Genomic DNA, 14,914 nt, shown 5'->3' with positions numbered 1-14,914 from the left:
TATGTCAACACAACAGGTACAAACACTCATCCATCCCTGTCAGTGGAGCTCATCAATGAGAAGATCAGCGGGATGAACAGAAAGACAGGAAGCCAGTAAGGTCATCCAGATAACCATGTGTGAAACAGTGCAAGGGTTCTGTTCTGTGTCATTGATATACATAATGCTGAGCTTGCACATTCCACTTTTGTTTTTAACCAGTGTGATGATGCATAGCGCTTTATATTTCACTTCATTATTTTGTATTTTTATTAAGGATGTGTTTTATTGTTGCATGAGTGGTATATGCTGCCTGTGCAGCCGACCGCTCTGTCCAAGACAAGTTTCCCCCAGCGGAGACTAGAACAGAGGCCTTGACCTTATTGGAGGGAAGCCAAACAACAGCACAGTCGCAATGCAGTTCTGTTCCGCAGATCTGCACTCATTTAAGGAAAATGTCAAAATCTAATGTCGACCACCTCAGAACAGGCAAGGCCTCCGGCCTCACTGGGATCTCTGGAGCCTTCTAGAAGTGGTACCGTGCCCCAGCGTCCCAAACGCTCTCCCCCAGGGGGGGGGGTCAAACACATTTCACTACACTGCTACATGGTGAGTCGTTTTGGGAGCCTGTCTGTGTAGTTTGCATGTTCTCTATGTATATGTGTCTTTTCTCCAGTTCCCTCCTTCAGTCCAAAAAGAGTTGTGATCTGGGTTCACCTTCAGCTCCCCTACAAAGTAATATGGATGGATATGACTTTATCCAGTGTGTTACACCTTTTAAGTCAAGAAAATCCTCTTGGGTTATGTTGGAACTTACAATGACAATATACTGAGATTTTTAATTGAAGTTGCAATTGTTGATCCCCTGTGAGAAATGATTTCTCTGATTACAACCGTTCCTATTTATGGATAACCATAACTGCTCATATCGGGAGCAGTGAGCTGCTGGGTCTCTCACAGGGACATGCAGTGGCAATGTCATGTCGTAGGATTCAAACCATCCCAGACACAACCTCACTTCTCTATTCTGCACCATCACTGTCCTCATGAACGGGGACTTTCAAACTAAACTGTCTTTTATAAACAGTTAAGTAGTGGAGCTTTATATAGTTAAAAAATAGAAAAAGGTGAAAAAGAACAAACCTGTGTGACGGGCCGTCAAGCTGGCGCGCACCACCAGAATCACAAATAAATACAGTGGCGCCCCTTCGTGGCTAGAAAGTGTATAGCAGCTCCTCCAACCACAAACTCAGGCTGATTATAGATGTTGTACGTTTTATTTACATGTATGTACAGATGACAGTGAAGGTTTCATTGCAAGGACACAAGATAAATAAGATAGAATGATTTTTGTTTGAACGAATAAACAAAAAACTAATCAAACATATACATATTACACAAAACTTTACGAGAGGAATTGACCTTAAAAGGAGGCTTTAAATTACATGCCGTACACAAACTGAGAAAATAAACAGCGATTCTTATTTAAGCTGAGTGCACATGAGCCGCTGCTTGTGGGAATCACATTCAGTTCCTTCCAACACTGTGAGCTGAACCCATCCAAACCGTCCTCTCCCACCAAGCTGACAAGTTGGGAGATGTGACGAAGTAGAACGATGACTTTCAGCAACAAAAGTCAGAAGTCAGACACAAGACAATGAATAGAATTCCATTTTTTGCTGGAAAAGTCTTCCTTGAGGTGGAGGGTCAACAAAGCTGCATAACCACCCTGGAATCTCTAAAACCGTGAGCGTTACCACAAACATCACTGCTTACAAATTTCACCATCGACATGTGTGCACATGTGCATTAAAACATAACTCTGGTATAGATTTTCCTCATGGCTTGTTGTTTACCAGTGATTGCACATTGTCCAGGCACTACTGTGTTTCAAGCGCGCACCTTCGCTGTCTTCAGAATCTTGAGGATTTTGAGTCTTAAGCTTTCCTTGTGACAAAGGAGATCTAAATAAATGGAGGGAATTCCTCTGCAGGAAGTGGACACACAGTGGATTGTCTGCCTCTATTTTTCCGATACTGCATGTTGGTTTTAAAGCTGTGAGAAACTTTTTTCTAGAAATCTACACCCTTGTGTGATGTGGAGCGTGAACATCTCTGGTGTTTTTGTTGTAGAAATGTGGCCGCGAGCCAAAAGAAAAAGGACACCATCGTTATGCTTTAAATCTCTAACGGCAGATGGAAACTACTCTCTGCGTCGTCAGTGCTTGCACTATTCCTGCGCCGTACTTCAATTAACGCGGCAGGCCCGGATCATCAGCAGCTGCAGCAGGATGAAGAGCGGCGAGACGATGAGGCCGAACCACAGGTCTGTGGCCTTCTCCTGCTCGGCCAGCTTCTGGCACAGCAGCACCTCGCACACCAGCTTCAGGCTGAGCACCGTCAGCACCCAGAGGAGCCGCAGCACCGCCAGCCTCTTCTCGTTCTCCTGGTACAGTCGGATGGACACGATGGCCGTGAAGTAGGTGCTGAGACCATCGGCGGCGAACAGCGGCACGAACACCAGCCACCAGCTCAACGACGGAGTGAACATGTCGGCTCGCAGGGCCACCAGCATGCTGAAGACCAGCAGCGCCAACAGATGGAGGAAGAGTTCAAAGGTGGCAAAGCCCAGCCACTGGACCAACTCCCTCAGGGAGAACAGCATAGTCAGGACAGGGGGGGGGTGGGGTCTAGTCTGAGGGAAGGGGACCGAGGTGAGTCCGAGCTAGGATGGGGAGCCCTCCAGGGCTGGATTAATGAGAAGGAATCTGGATTGGCTGAGGACGGCCACCGGGCAGCCCTGGTTTAGGGTTTGAAGCCCTCCAGGACTGGACTGAAGAGGAGGGCTCACTGAGGATGTTAGGAGTGGTTATCTACTGCAGAGATGATCCACTGCTGGCTACATCTTCAGATCCAATCTGAGAATGATTACAAACAAGATGAATACAACACAGTGTCAGAAATGAACACACGCAGATCTACAACTGTATAAACCTATAAAAGTTGTCTTATTTTACCATTGTAAAAGCCCATTGGTAATTCAGATGGCAGTTGGTGAGAACAGCCGGTCTATACATTATTTTCCTACACTTATAGAGGTTGTTAGTTGGTTGCTTAATATAAAGGAGACAAGCTGTATTCCGTCTGATATTGAAACTCTGTTTAATGAAAAAATCAGTTTATAATAAACGAACTGAAATCACGATGATGCATCTAACAGTGTATGCTAAACACAGACAGTCAGGCACAATGGAGAGCTTTCTAGTTAAAAACAACACATTCATGCAAACATACGAGAAGTACTTAACTGCAAAGATGCGATATTTTACCTTAATTCGGCTGGAAAAGTGTTCTTCTCCATGAAAGTGTCAGAATACAACAGGGCTAACAAGATGTTAGCATCCTAGTTCCAGCTGCTGTCATCTCGCGACGTTTGTCTCCGATACCATCGGAGCCAGACTGAATTCTCGCGAGAAGACAGCAACTGGTGCTATGATTTTATCCTCGCTGCTGTTTTCTCGCGGGAATTCAGTTTGGCTCCGAGAGTGTGACTTTTCCAGGACTAGACGACAAATTAAGATTTTAAATTACTCCCGTCTGGTTGTGTGAGTACAAATAACGGGTTTTAAAAGCTAATTTTATTTTAATCAGAGATATAGTTGTAAAACAGGAGCGTCCACAGTCCAGTCGGTAGGTGGCGACAGAGAGGCGCTCCCATTAAAACCAACGAAGAAGACACAGACCCAGCTCGTCCTGAAGTGTGGAGGAGTTGAAAGGTATCTGGTAAGATTGTCCCTTTTAATCCTATTTTCTGATCATACATTCAATCTAAAAGCCTACTTATGAGTTCCACTCGTGGTTTCAACGCTGCATAGATAGCTGGCGTGAGGGTGTTTATGTCAGCAAGGTGACATTTAGACTTGTATGAGGTTAAATTAACCTGTAATCTAATCTAATCACACATTTATTTAACATTTTACTCCATAAATGTAACAAATCTACCCATATTATTCAATTTCATGATTATTTAGTGCAGACAGTTTTAATGTTTAATCGTCGCTCATAGTCGTTCTTCGGTTCGATACATGGGATACTTTAAAACAGTGATAAAATATATGAATAGAAACTTGTTAGGATTCATTCCTATTTACATTTCATTCAAGAATGTACTGTAATGTAATGTTTTACTTGTGGTTATGTGGCACGATGTTTGATTTTTCAGTAATCGAGACGTGGCTTTTGTCCAACTAATGTTGTTCAATAAAGTTAATCATGGGTTGTCATTAGGATTTTCAATAAAGTTTTATTTTTACCTGCTCTGAGTCATCTTAAAGAGGAAGTGGAGAGTTTTGGACTCATGTAAATAGCTTCTTTGATGAGAATGGTTGTGTTTTAGACTATGATGACACACGCCAGATGATTACATTCATACTCACATTAGTTATGTCCCATGGTTATACATGACATCAGACTGAACTCGTAAATCTCAAGAAAACCGTGATCAACTGTGTCTTCGGTTTGTGTGGCACCCTACAAAGTCACTTATCACGTATGGACAGGTTCAGTTTTTGTTCCATGGGGGGATGAGAAAGGATCAGAGGAAACTTGCAGGTTGTTGGTCCTGCAGCATCACGCATGCTTGCTCACTTTTCACGGTGTCTGAGCTGAATGGGGTGATTGTGACGGCTTTGTTTTGGCTCTGCTCTCGGGGTGAAGTCCAAACAGTCCTTGACTGCGTGTGTTTCGGTGCTGATTGTATTTCTGTTCCAGGGCAAAGATGCAGACCCCGGCTGAGTCGATCCTCCACAGTGGGTACTTCCACCCGACGCTCAGATGCTGGCAGACCTGCGCCTCTGATCTGAGGCCCGACAATCTAATCTACCCCATATTCATCACGTGAGTGGAATTTAGACACATGTAGTCATCAAATTAGCAATGAAGGTGTCAGACGTCAGTGTACGTCAATACCTAACACTTAAACCTCGTGCTGTTTTCTCACAGAGACAGCGCTGATGCTGTGGAGCCCATCGGCAGCCTGCCAGGACAGGCAAGGTAGGCGTCACTCCAAAATAAAAATTACATTTCCATGATGTCAATTGTGAATAATGTGACAATATATATATTTTAAAATCACACGACACAGAGCTGTGACTCGCGTTTGGGGTGTCGCCTGCAGATAAAAGCAGTAGGGTGGAGCTGAAGATAAGGAGAGAATCCGTTACACTAGGCTTTTTAAAGCCCCCCCATCCCCCCATCCCCCCCATCCCCGTTCCTCACAGCAGCATCACTGATATCTCAGCTCAGCTCAGTGCTGTGCTGTGTCCACGACTCTTAAAAATTCAGTCAAAAATGTCTCATAAAATAAAAAAGAAGCTGGATACTGCTGATTGAGCAGAATGTGAAATAATTCACACCTGCTCAAAAAAGATGTGAGGAATAAAAACTTGTCCAATGGTGCTCGCGCTAATGTTTAATTAATGTGTAAAATGTATTCAGGAACAAATCTGCATTTGTAGTGAAGTATGTGTGCGTGTGTGTGTTTCCTCCACTTCTAATTTGATCTGCACTGTAGATACGGGGTGAACAAGCTGGAGGACATGCTGCGGCCGCTTGTGGACAACGGCCTGAAATGCGTGCTGATATTTGGCGTCCCTGCCCAGATCCAAAAGGTGCGTCCAAGCTGACGTTTCCCGCTTGACTTTTTCTCTGCGCACGGGTCGCCGTCTCCACATTGGAACTCCATGCGTGTTATTTACACCGCTCTCCCGTGTGCCGGCGGTCAGGATGACCGGGGCTCAGGCGCCGACACAGACGACACGCCGGCCGTACTGGCGGTGAAGAAGATCCGATCTCTGTTCCCGGACCTGTTGGTGGCGTGCGACGTCTGTCTGTGTCCGTACACATCGCACGGACACTGCGGTCAGTGTCCCGGCGTGCAACGACGACGGTTCGGAAACGATCGCACGCAGCGGAGTTCTTACTGGTTACCGCTCTTCTTCCTGCAGGCATCCTGAACGATGACGGCACCATCGACAACGACGCCAGCTGCCTGCGTTTGGGTGAAGTCGCGCTGGCCTACGCGCGAGCTGGTACGTCGGCTCCTCTTTGCTCATATTGGTCACCGTTTACACAATGTGGAAATCTTTCCAGCCTCATCAGTTGATGTAGAGTGACTGATTGTTCCTCTTGTTATTCTCTTCATTTGAAACATTCGTTTGAATGATGACTGGATTGGTGTGACTTTGTGCAGGTTGCCACATCATCGCTCCCTCCGACATGATGGACGGGAGAGTCAGAGCCATAAAGAACGCACTCCTATCCAACGGTGTGGGGAACAAGGTAACGCTACTAGAACCTGCACGTGTCGCCACAATACAGAAGCTGCAGCACGTGCGCAAAAGTCTGTTACTTTACTGATGGAGCGAAACAATTCGGACACACCGACATGTTTTCTGATGTATTGCCAGGCGCGATGCAGCCTTTTATGTTTGCATCCTTATGATACTTGTTTAAAAAGTGAGCTTTCTCTGGTTTCCTTTCTCACTTCATAAACAAATAATAAAAATATCCAATATGTTTCGCATTTATACTGCTGTCATGGAGATTTGGGTGTCGCAGTAATGTAAAATAATTTGAAATACATTTGTTTTGTTAACTGGGTTTTTTCGCTGGTGCCTCTACTGTTGCAAAATGACGTCACATAACCTGCATCATTCACAACTCCGCCCACATTTGAACCCAACTCTCTGTGTTGGGGCTGCGCCACGGAGTTGTGCGTGGGTACGCTTTGCTTTACCGTCCCGTCACATTCTGTGGTGTGGAAACGAGGCCTATCGTCTGCTGCTCGGCAGCGCAATCATCTTCTTCTTTTGGGTTTAATAGTATTTATGTGTGGTAATCTGTCTCATCCATTTCTTCTTCGCAAGAACTCAGAAAGCCTGAATTTCAGTGCTTGAGATGACAAGCAATCATATTTCCATGCGTTTTTGGCCACAGTACATCTGTATACATCTGTATCTCCTCATAAAATCTCTAAGATGTTTGATTATTGCGTTGAAAGTTTTAATAAGAACAGCTGACGTCCTGTCAAGATGAGGTTTCCGCAGCTCCTGCAGTGTTTTGATGTTTAAATTCTCTTGTTCAGGTTTCAGTGCTGAGCTACAGTGCCAAGTTTGCGTCCTGTTACTACGGCCCCTTCAGGTGAGTGAACACTGTGAGGTCAGACCAGTGAAGCCTGGATGGAGCTGCAGCCCTCATCTGTGCCCCCCCCCCCCCCCCCCCCCCCTATCAGGGACGCTGCTCAGTCCAAGCCTGCGTTCGGGGACCGCCGCTGCTACCAGCTTCCTCCCGGAGCCAGAGGACTCGCCCTGCGAGCCGTGGAGCGCGACGTCAGAGAGGGAGCCGACCTGCTCATGGTCAAACCAGGCCTGCCCTACCTGGACATCGTGAGGGAGGTGAAAGACAAGGTGAGCAGCTGCTGCTCCGCCCGACCAACCCGGCGGTGTGGAGCGAGATCCTCACGCCTCCCCTCTGCTCGTGTTCAGTTCCCCACCCACCCTCTGGCTGTGTACAACGTGTCGGGGGAGTTCGCCATGATGTGGCACGGCGCCCAGGCCGGAGCCTTCGACCTGCGGGCGGCTGTGATGGAGGCCATGACGGCCTTCCGCAGGGCAGGTGAGAGTCCGCCATCTGTCCTTCATGGTTTCATACAAAAAAAAAAAAAACGGTAAAATAGTGACATAATAACCTTTAAATCTAAACTTTAAATCTTTTCTTTGTTGAGTATATATGATGAAAATGTCTACATTCTCAACGTTAAGCCAAATCTAATGAAAACCTCTGGTGCAAAAGAAAAAAAAAGTCCAGAAAATGTCTATAGCTGTTGCATTATGGGTAATTTTACAAACTCGCCTTTACAGACTATGTTAAAAAGTTGACCGTTTCTTTCCAATTGTATTCCAATTGGCTTGGCTGCTTCCTGGTTTTGACTGCCGGGACGTTCTCTTTGACATCCCTGATGTAAACATGGGATGTACGTTCAGTGAAGTGGTGTCTGGAATCACACATTCCAATCTTCAGAGTAAATAATCTTTGACCATTTTAAAAGTGAGTTGTCTTTACAAAAGGAGCAACTTTTCTACAACAAAAAACTATTATTATTATTATTATTATTATTATATAGAGACGTGACCATAGGTCAGCACTGATCTGTTCATTGGGTTTTATCTTGATTTGAGCTGCGATCGGTTCCAGCGCAGGCGAATAAACACAACTTTATTTTCCTGGATGAAGCCCAGCCTGAGCCGATGGCATAATAAGGTTTTACCTTGGAATGAAGATGTTGAAGGTTTTCTTCATGACTTTTCTCAAAAGTACTCTTACTACTCAATGTATTGTATTCTGGTTTCTTTTGTTATACTCTTATACTTATAGTGTGCTGTTACTGCTTCGACATCTGTAGGTACTTGAAATGCCTCATAGTCGCAGGAAACCTCTCACAGGAGCAGATCCAGATGAGACGGAACAGGATGGAGAACTTGGTCTGGACTATTTGTGAACAGGAACAATATATTTGTCACTTGAAGCGTCACAGCAGGAAGAGGAGAAGAGTTCAGACTTCAGGAAAGATGGACAGAAGACATGACTAGAAAATGCCTAAAATGAACGTGGATAAGCTCTTCCTGCTGTCTAAACTTACTGCAGTCGACCTGAGAAAGTGGTCCAGATTGACCTGAACCAGCCCGAGCTGGAAGCTGTGACAGGCAGGAAGTCGAGGTGTCAAACATGAGGCTAACGGACCAAAACCGGCGCAAATGAGTCCTATGGATTAAAGTGAATCTCATAAACCGGTTTAGATTTTTTTATAAAAAAAAAAAATGCATCCTCTTGTGCTGCAGGAGCCGACATCATCATCACCTACTACACACCTCAGCTGCTCAGCTGGCTGAAGGAGTGAAGACGGACGGACTCAGAAGTGGACCAGCCTCCTGCCAGCTCAATAATCTGTTGATATAAAGGAGTTGATTCTGATCGGTGTTACTATTAATGAATAAATCTGCACACGTGTGCCTCGATCAAAGGGCTTAATGTGAAACATGAATGTAAAAACTGACTTAAGGATGGTTTTCACACTACATATTCTCTTGTGTCATTTATGTCGGGGTCATATGAAGCCAGTCCATCTCAACATGTGTCTGGTTAAGTTATGTGGTTAAGCTTGTATGGAAATAAAAGGCCATTCCCATCAAAATATGCGCGTGTGCAGTGATTCAAAGTGTCAACTTTTGCAGCGTATGAAACTCAAAAGCTCCGTGTGTTTGTGGATTCTGTGTTCAGGCATGATGTGAAGGTAAAACGACTACTAGTAGGTCGAGCTAATGTTTTAAGTGGCATTTATATAATAGCACATAACAATTGAACAAATTAATGATAAAAATGTAACACTTCATACTTTCGCCATTTCACACAACAGAAAAACAACAAACTACTTTAGGATTGTTGGCATATTTTAAAGCATGATTGTAAATTTAAAGTTTAAACAAATGAGATGGAACAGTTATTATACACGACTTAAGTGTCACAATGATTCTGCTGAAGAATGTTTATCCTCCTGTGAAGAAATTCTAAAAGTTTCTCCTACTGAGAATTACCCAAATGTTTCCACTGAGTAACAACAGTTGTGTTACATTGAAGACTCCGTGATGATTATCATGTTTATTATAGTATATATCCGTGATTCTTGATGTGACTGAAGCCTGTAATGTTTATATCACAGGGAAATCCTGCTATTCCTCCTGCAGTAATGTTATTACAACTATGAAGGATCACAATCATCTTTACTCTGATGTGAGGAATCACAGTCACGTTTATATAACTGTAAACATAAGCAGTAAAGATTGCAAATTAGAAAACCACAGGGAGCATCACTACTGTGCTCAATCGGTGCGGGAATCTGCGTTTGAACACAAGAGGGCAGAGCTTCATGCTCATGGAGTCTTGCAGAAACACGTTTCATGAGATTGTCAGAGGTTTGTCCACTCGTGGCGGTGCCGGAGGACTTCAGGGTGACCGTGGTCAGTCAGCAGGAGTGAATTCATCCAGAGGAACGTCATTTCACTGCTGGAGGAGGAAACACATGGTACAGGCTGACACTATTGTTACTGGAGCCTCCAGGAGTTCAGAACTGCTTCAGCTTCAGCGATCAGGAGTTTAGGGTGATGATGATGATAACCGTCGAGAGGACATCAGTTAACTCTAAACATCGATCCAGTGAAGACAGAGACAGCAGCTCCACTGTCAAGTTCACTGAATCCTCTAAAACCCGGACTGGGCTTTTGATTTCATAGAAATCCTCGGTAAAAGAAGCAACGTTACACTAAAATCTGCTCCTCTTTAATGAAACAAACAAACATCCATCCATTTAAAATCCTTTAAAAAAAAAGCCATCTCTGAATTATTTTTGAAAATAATTTATTTTTTCTTCCCTTTTAAATGTTTCCTGCCGCACTTTGACATTGTTTAAATGTGAAGTGTATTATAAACAACAACAACCACAATAATAATCAGGCCCGCCCCTCCCTACACGCAGAACACGCGCTGTGCGTAGGGCCCCGCGATCCATGGGGGGCCCCATTTTGCGCAAGTGAATTGAATTTCCCTCGGGATCAATAAAGTATCATCATACTCTGCAAATGCGCAAAGGATGCGCGTGCATTTTGCCGAGAGGCGCGTAGAACACCGCCACCAAGTCAGCCCGAGGCAGGAGAGAGAGAGAGAGAAAAAAGAGACGAAAGCGCGAAGCATCACCATCTGACCAATCAGCGGTCAGATGGGCCGGCAGGCAGTTGTTTACAGGTAGAGAGAGAGAGAGAGAGAGAGAGAGAGAGAGAGATGGCTTCCAAACGTCAATACAATAATAATAGTAATAATAATAATAATTATTATTATTATTATGTTATTGGAAGGGGGCCCCCAAAATTAAATCCTGCTTAGGGCCCCCACTTGGCCAGGGGCGGCCCTGATAATAATAATAATCTTTTCCATTTGATGTTCACACCACCTCCACCTCCTCCTCCTCCATCTTCTTCTTCTTCTTCTATAAAATAAGATAAAACATTGTCCAGCAGTCAAACTCAGACGTGAAATGATGTTTGTAAAGAGTAACCTACGTTAAGCCAAATAAAAAGAGTTCTCCGGAGCTGCTACTTGCAGCCTACGCCGCAGCACCTTGAATGATTCGTTGATGATTAATCTTTTTCAGATTATTTTTTTTTGTTTGTTGTTGCAACAACTCCAAAGTCAGCGGTTGAGGGTTTCCACTCAGTGAAAACATCCTCCTCACAGCTTTGTCATGTTCTCAGATATGAGTAATCCAGCTTTACACTAAAGCAGAATCAACGACGCCTCCGTTTGCCTCACGGGTATTGAAGTTCCCTGAAGACCAACCGTGAACCTGCACTCTTCACACCACCTTCAATAAGTCTACTTTGGAAGAACTACCAGATCAAATACAACACTCGACTTGAATTGAACACAGAATGTGATGATTTTTTAATCCTCATGAACATATTTTTGCATCAATATTAGAAATAGAGTTACCGTAAAAGTTGTTTTACGGCCATTCTTGGTTTTTAACACAGAAAAATACCTTCGGTTTTCCAGTTTTGAAACAGCAGAATTTCTAACTTTGAACATGTAAAATATATTTTAAAATTCGTGGTTCTTGATTTCATTTGCATTGTATACGCGAGGTCTGAAGTTAAACCACAATTAAAATGGCTATAAACGGCCTGTGAAACACATGATGTAGTATTTCTCATTAAAGCCACTTCCAGATGTTTATTGCTGCAACATGAGGAATGTCCGACAGAGGGCGACACGTATTTAGCTTTTTGCCGTAAATATTTCTGCGCACGCTGCAAAAAGCCTTTAAAGAATTAAACATGTCATTTGAAGAGTTCGATTTACCTTGTGGTGTGAGTTTTTCATTATTTAAAAACAATCGTCCTGGATTCTTGTTCTCAATCTGTTCCTCCTCTTTGCAGTTATTTCATCCGGATGATTTAGCATTTAGTTTCTGTTGTTGTTATTTTCTTAATAAATACCAGCCTGCCATGTTTTGTGAGAAAGTATAAATAGATTGTGCGGAATCATCTTAATTAAGTGAAAAGAGTGGACGCGTGAACGGCGAAGTGTTGATTTACTGACGGCGGAGTGAGTGCGCACTTCTTGCAGTGTGTGTGTGACGTGTGGGGGCCGAGCAGAGGGCTGCTCTGATTTATGTTACGTTCATCTGAGTGCATGTTATCACTCAGTACGAGGAGAGGACCGCACCGCGCCGCGCTGCGCTCTGGGAACTACTACAAGTTGATTCCAGGTGGATTTTACGCAGCGAGGACGCACGGCACGGCCGGACCCGGCTCCTCCGCGCGGACGATGCCTTCACCCGCTGTGCGCGACTTCTGAGGGAGAAAGCCGAGAGAAGGCGTGAGAGAGAGTGAGTGTGTGCGGGACTTATGGTTCGGTGCCGGGGTGCCTCCGACGGCCGCGTCTCCCTTCCGCGCCGTGCGCCCTCCGCGGCCCCGGGACGCGACATGGGACGCAGGAGCGCGCTGGGATGCTGCCTGCTCGCGGCGCTCTGCTGCTGCCTCGCGCCCGGCTGCTGGGCCAACATCACCGTGGCCGTGATGCTCCCGGACAACCACCTCAAGTACCCGTGGGCTCTGCCGCGCGTCTTCCCGGCCATCCTCATGGCGCACGAGGACCTGCCGAAGCACCAGCTGCTGCTCGGCCGCTCCATCAGCATCCTCAACTACAGCACGGAGGACCCCGCGGCGGGCTCGTGCGCGGAGAGCCGCGCGCAGGTGGTGGCGGTGGACGCCAAGCTGTACCTCCACCCGGACGCCTTCATCGGGCCCGGGTGCGTGTACCCGCTGGCCTCCGTGGGTCGCTTCGCGTCGCACTGGAAGCTGCCGCTCATCACGGCCGGGGGTCCCGCGTACGGCTTCGACAAGCGGGACGAGTACCGCACCATCGTGCGCAGCGGGCCGTCCACCACCAAGCTGGGTGACTTCGCCAACGCGCTGCACACGCACTTCAACTGGACGTCGCGCGCCGTGGTCATCTTCCACGACCTGCGGCAGGACGACCGGCCGCACTACTTCCTGTCGGAGGGGATCTACCTCAACCTGAAGGAGGAGATGAACATCACGGTGGAGGCGCAGCCGTACGAGGACGATTACAAGTACTACAAGGAGCTCATCGCCTTCATGAAGGAGCGCGGCAGAAGTAAGTCACGCAAAGTTCTCCTGCGCGCTTTTTTTTTTTCTCCCATCGCAGCGTTTCGCGCACATTCCCAGCAGTCCGGTGCTCGTGCTGTTATCGGCAGCAGCTGGTTACTATAAAGATAAAGTCCCTGGAAGCAGCAGGGAAATTCACTCTCACTTGGACGATCTGGCCGGGAAAACGATTTGCGTAATTTAGTCTACGCACGGATCGGAGGGTGGGATGATAGATTCGTGAAGATTTAGGGAATGGATGTGATGAAACTCCGAGTTCAGGTTGTTCAGTGTTGAAGTGTTGAAGTGTTGAACCTCCTCAGCTGGAAGAGCAGAGTTGTTTATTCCGGAGTTATTACACAGGAATGTTTAGGCTGCGCGCAGTCTGCTGCTGCTTTATGACCCGTGGAGGACCACACACACGCGCGCGCGCGCACACACACACACACACACACACACACACACACACACACACACACACACACACACGCACACACACACACCTTATTTTTCATTTACTTTGACCTAAAGTGGAAACATGTTTTTGATTAAAACTGGAGCAAAAAACAGGAATAAAAAAAGACCTTTTGATGAATTTAATCTACTGTTAAAAAATAATGAACCATAACTGCAAAACACTTCTCAAAATAAAGGCGAGTTATATTGCAACCTCTAATAATAACCAATAGGTTGTGGTTTAATCGATCTGTTATAAATATCTCTCCTCCACCTTGCAGTGCGCTTGTATCTGTAATCACATGCTTTGTTTAATGGCTCACACTGGTACTTGTGCATGTGCACGAGGCATTTTCATCTAAATCCGATGCGAATTGATGGTGAAACGTTAACAACACTTCTCCTATAGCTGTTGCATTATGGGTATTTTTTACAAACTCACCTTGACAGCATTGACTTTCAGACAAATGTTAAAGAAAGCAATGTTTTCGTTGAAATGTTTGGCGGGCCGTATCGGAGCCTCTGGCGAACCTGCTTTGGCCCGCGGGCCTTATGTTTCACACCCAGTTTCAGTTTGCTTGTTTGTTTATGGCTCACACACACGTGCACGAGGTATTTTTCCTGAAATTTAAATAAAAGAGTAGTGAAGCAGTAATTAAATGATGTGAATTAAGATTCCACATTTGAGAATAAGATTCATTAAAGTGCCCAAAACTGCTGCTTAATTGTAGCAATCTGGGTATTTGTACTTGGTTACTTCCACTACTGGAGGTGTTGAGAAATCATTCTTCACTCATCTGTCTCCATTAGTGCTGCGCAGTTGATCACAATTTCATCCTTTTCGTCCAAAACACCGGGAACTTCAACGCTCGCTGCTTTCATGCACTGCAACTTCAAATCTGTATTTCAACTCACATAACCTGCACGATTAACTCATTAAATGTTGAATTGATTGAAAGCTATTTAATTATTACATGAGGAGTCAAATGAAAATCATCACAAAAGACAATTATTACATATCTCATGTTTAATTAAGGTCATGAAGTGTGCGTATGTGTGTTTAAAAACTGAATAGTGTGCAAAAATGACATATTTGTGTATTCTGTGTTCTTTCCCAGTCACACATTAGCGCGACATGAATATAAAATCTGTGTAAAACTACAATCAACAGCTGGAGAATTCAACACAAAACATAAAATGTCT

The 14,914-nt window shown here is 45.1% G+C and overlaps 3 protein-coding genes across 5 annotated transcripts in view; 2 read left to right on the top strand and 1 right to left on the bottom strand.

The window, feature by feature from the left end:
• Positions 1-1,364: 1,364 nt before the first annotated feature.
• On the bottom strand, positions 1,365-3,381 carry tmem203 (transmembrane protein 203). Of its 2 annotated transcripts, none has more exons than XM_080510346.1 (2): positions 3,308-3,381; positions 1,365-2,896 (listed from the first exon to the last, which is right to left on the bottom strand). In XM_080510346.1, the coding sequence occupies exon 2, from the start codon at positions 2,641-2,643 to the stop codon at positions 2,227-2,229; it is 417 nt and encodes a 138-aa protein (XP_080366472.1). In that variant the 5' UTR covers positions 2,644-2,896; positions 3,308-3,381; the 3' UTR covers positions 1,365-2,226. The 2 variants fall into 2 exon arrangements, with proteins under 2 accessions (XP_080366472.1, XP_080366473.1); XM_080510347.1 differs by lacking the exon at positions 3,308-3,381 and adding an exon at positions 3,287-3,307.
• A 305-nt stretch (positions 3,382-3,686) lies between these two features.
• Positions 3,687-9,216, top strand: alad (aminolevulinate dehydratase). Of its 2 annotated transcripts, none has more exons than XM_080510575.1 (11): positions 3,687-3,761; positions 4,749-4,874; positions 4,980-5,030; positions 5,551-5,647; positions 5,762-5,897; positions 5,984-6,067; positions 6,229-6,317; positions 7,123-7,178; positions 7,270-7,444; positions 7,523-7,652; positions 8,876-9,216. In XM_080510575.1, the coding sequence occupies exons 2-11, from the start codon at positions 4,756-4,758 to the stop codon at positions 8,932-8,934; spliced, it is 996 nt and encodes a 331-aa protein (XP_080366701.1). In that variant the 5' UTR covers positions 3,687-3,761; positions 4,749-4,755; the 3' UTR covers positions 8,935-9,216. The 2 variants fall into 2 exon arrangements, with proteins under 2 accessions (XP_080366701.1, XP_080366702.1); XM_080510576.1 differs by lacking the exon at positions 8,876-9,216 and adding an exon at positions 8,440-8,556.
• Positions 9,217-12,292: 3,076 nt separating this feature from the next.
• Positions 12,293-14,914, top strand: part of npr2 (natriuretic peptide receptor 2) — an 82,623-nt gene continuing 80,001 nt past the window's right edge. Inside the window, exon 1 of the mRNA XM_080510271.1 lies at positions 12,293-13,265. Coding sequence (XP_080366397.1) covers positions 12,494-13,265 — 772 coding nt within the window. The 5' untranslated portion in view covers positions 12,293-12,493. The remainder of the gene's footprint in view (positions 13,266-14,914) is intronic.

This window comes from Blennius ocellaris, assembly GCF_963422515.1.
Source record: "Blennius ocellaris genome assembly, chromosome: 15".
Taxonomy (NCBI): domain Eukaryota; kingdom Metazoa; phylum Chordata; class Actinopteri; order Blenniiformes; family Blenniidae; genus Blennius; species Blennius ocellaris.
Note: the sequence above shows the minus strand (reverse complement) of the source record. Positions and strands in the feature narration are given on the sequence as shown.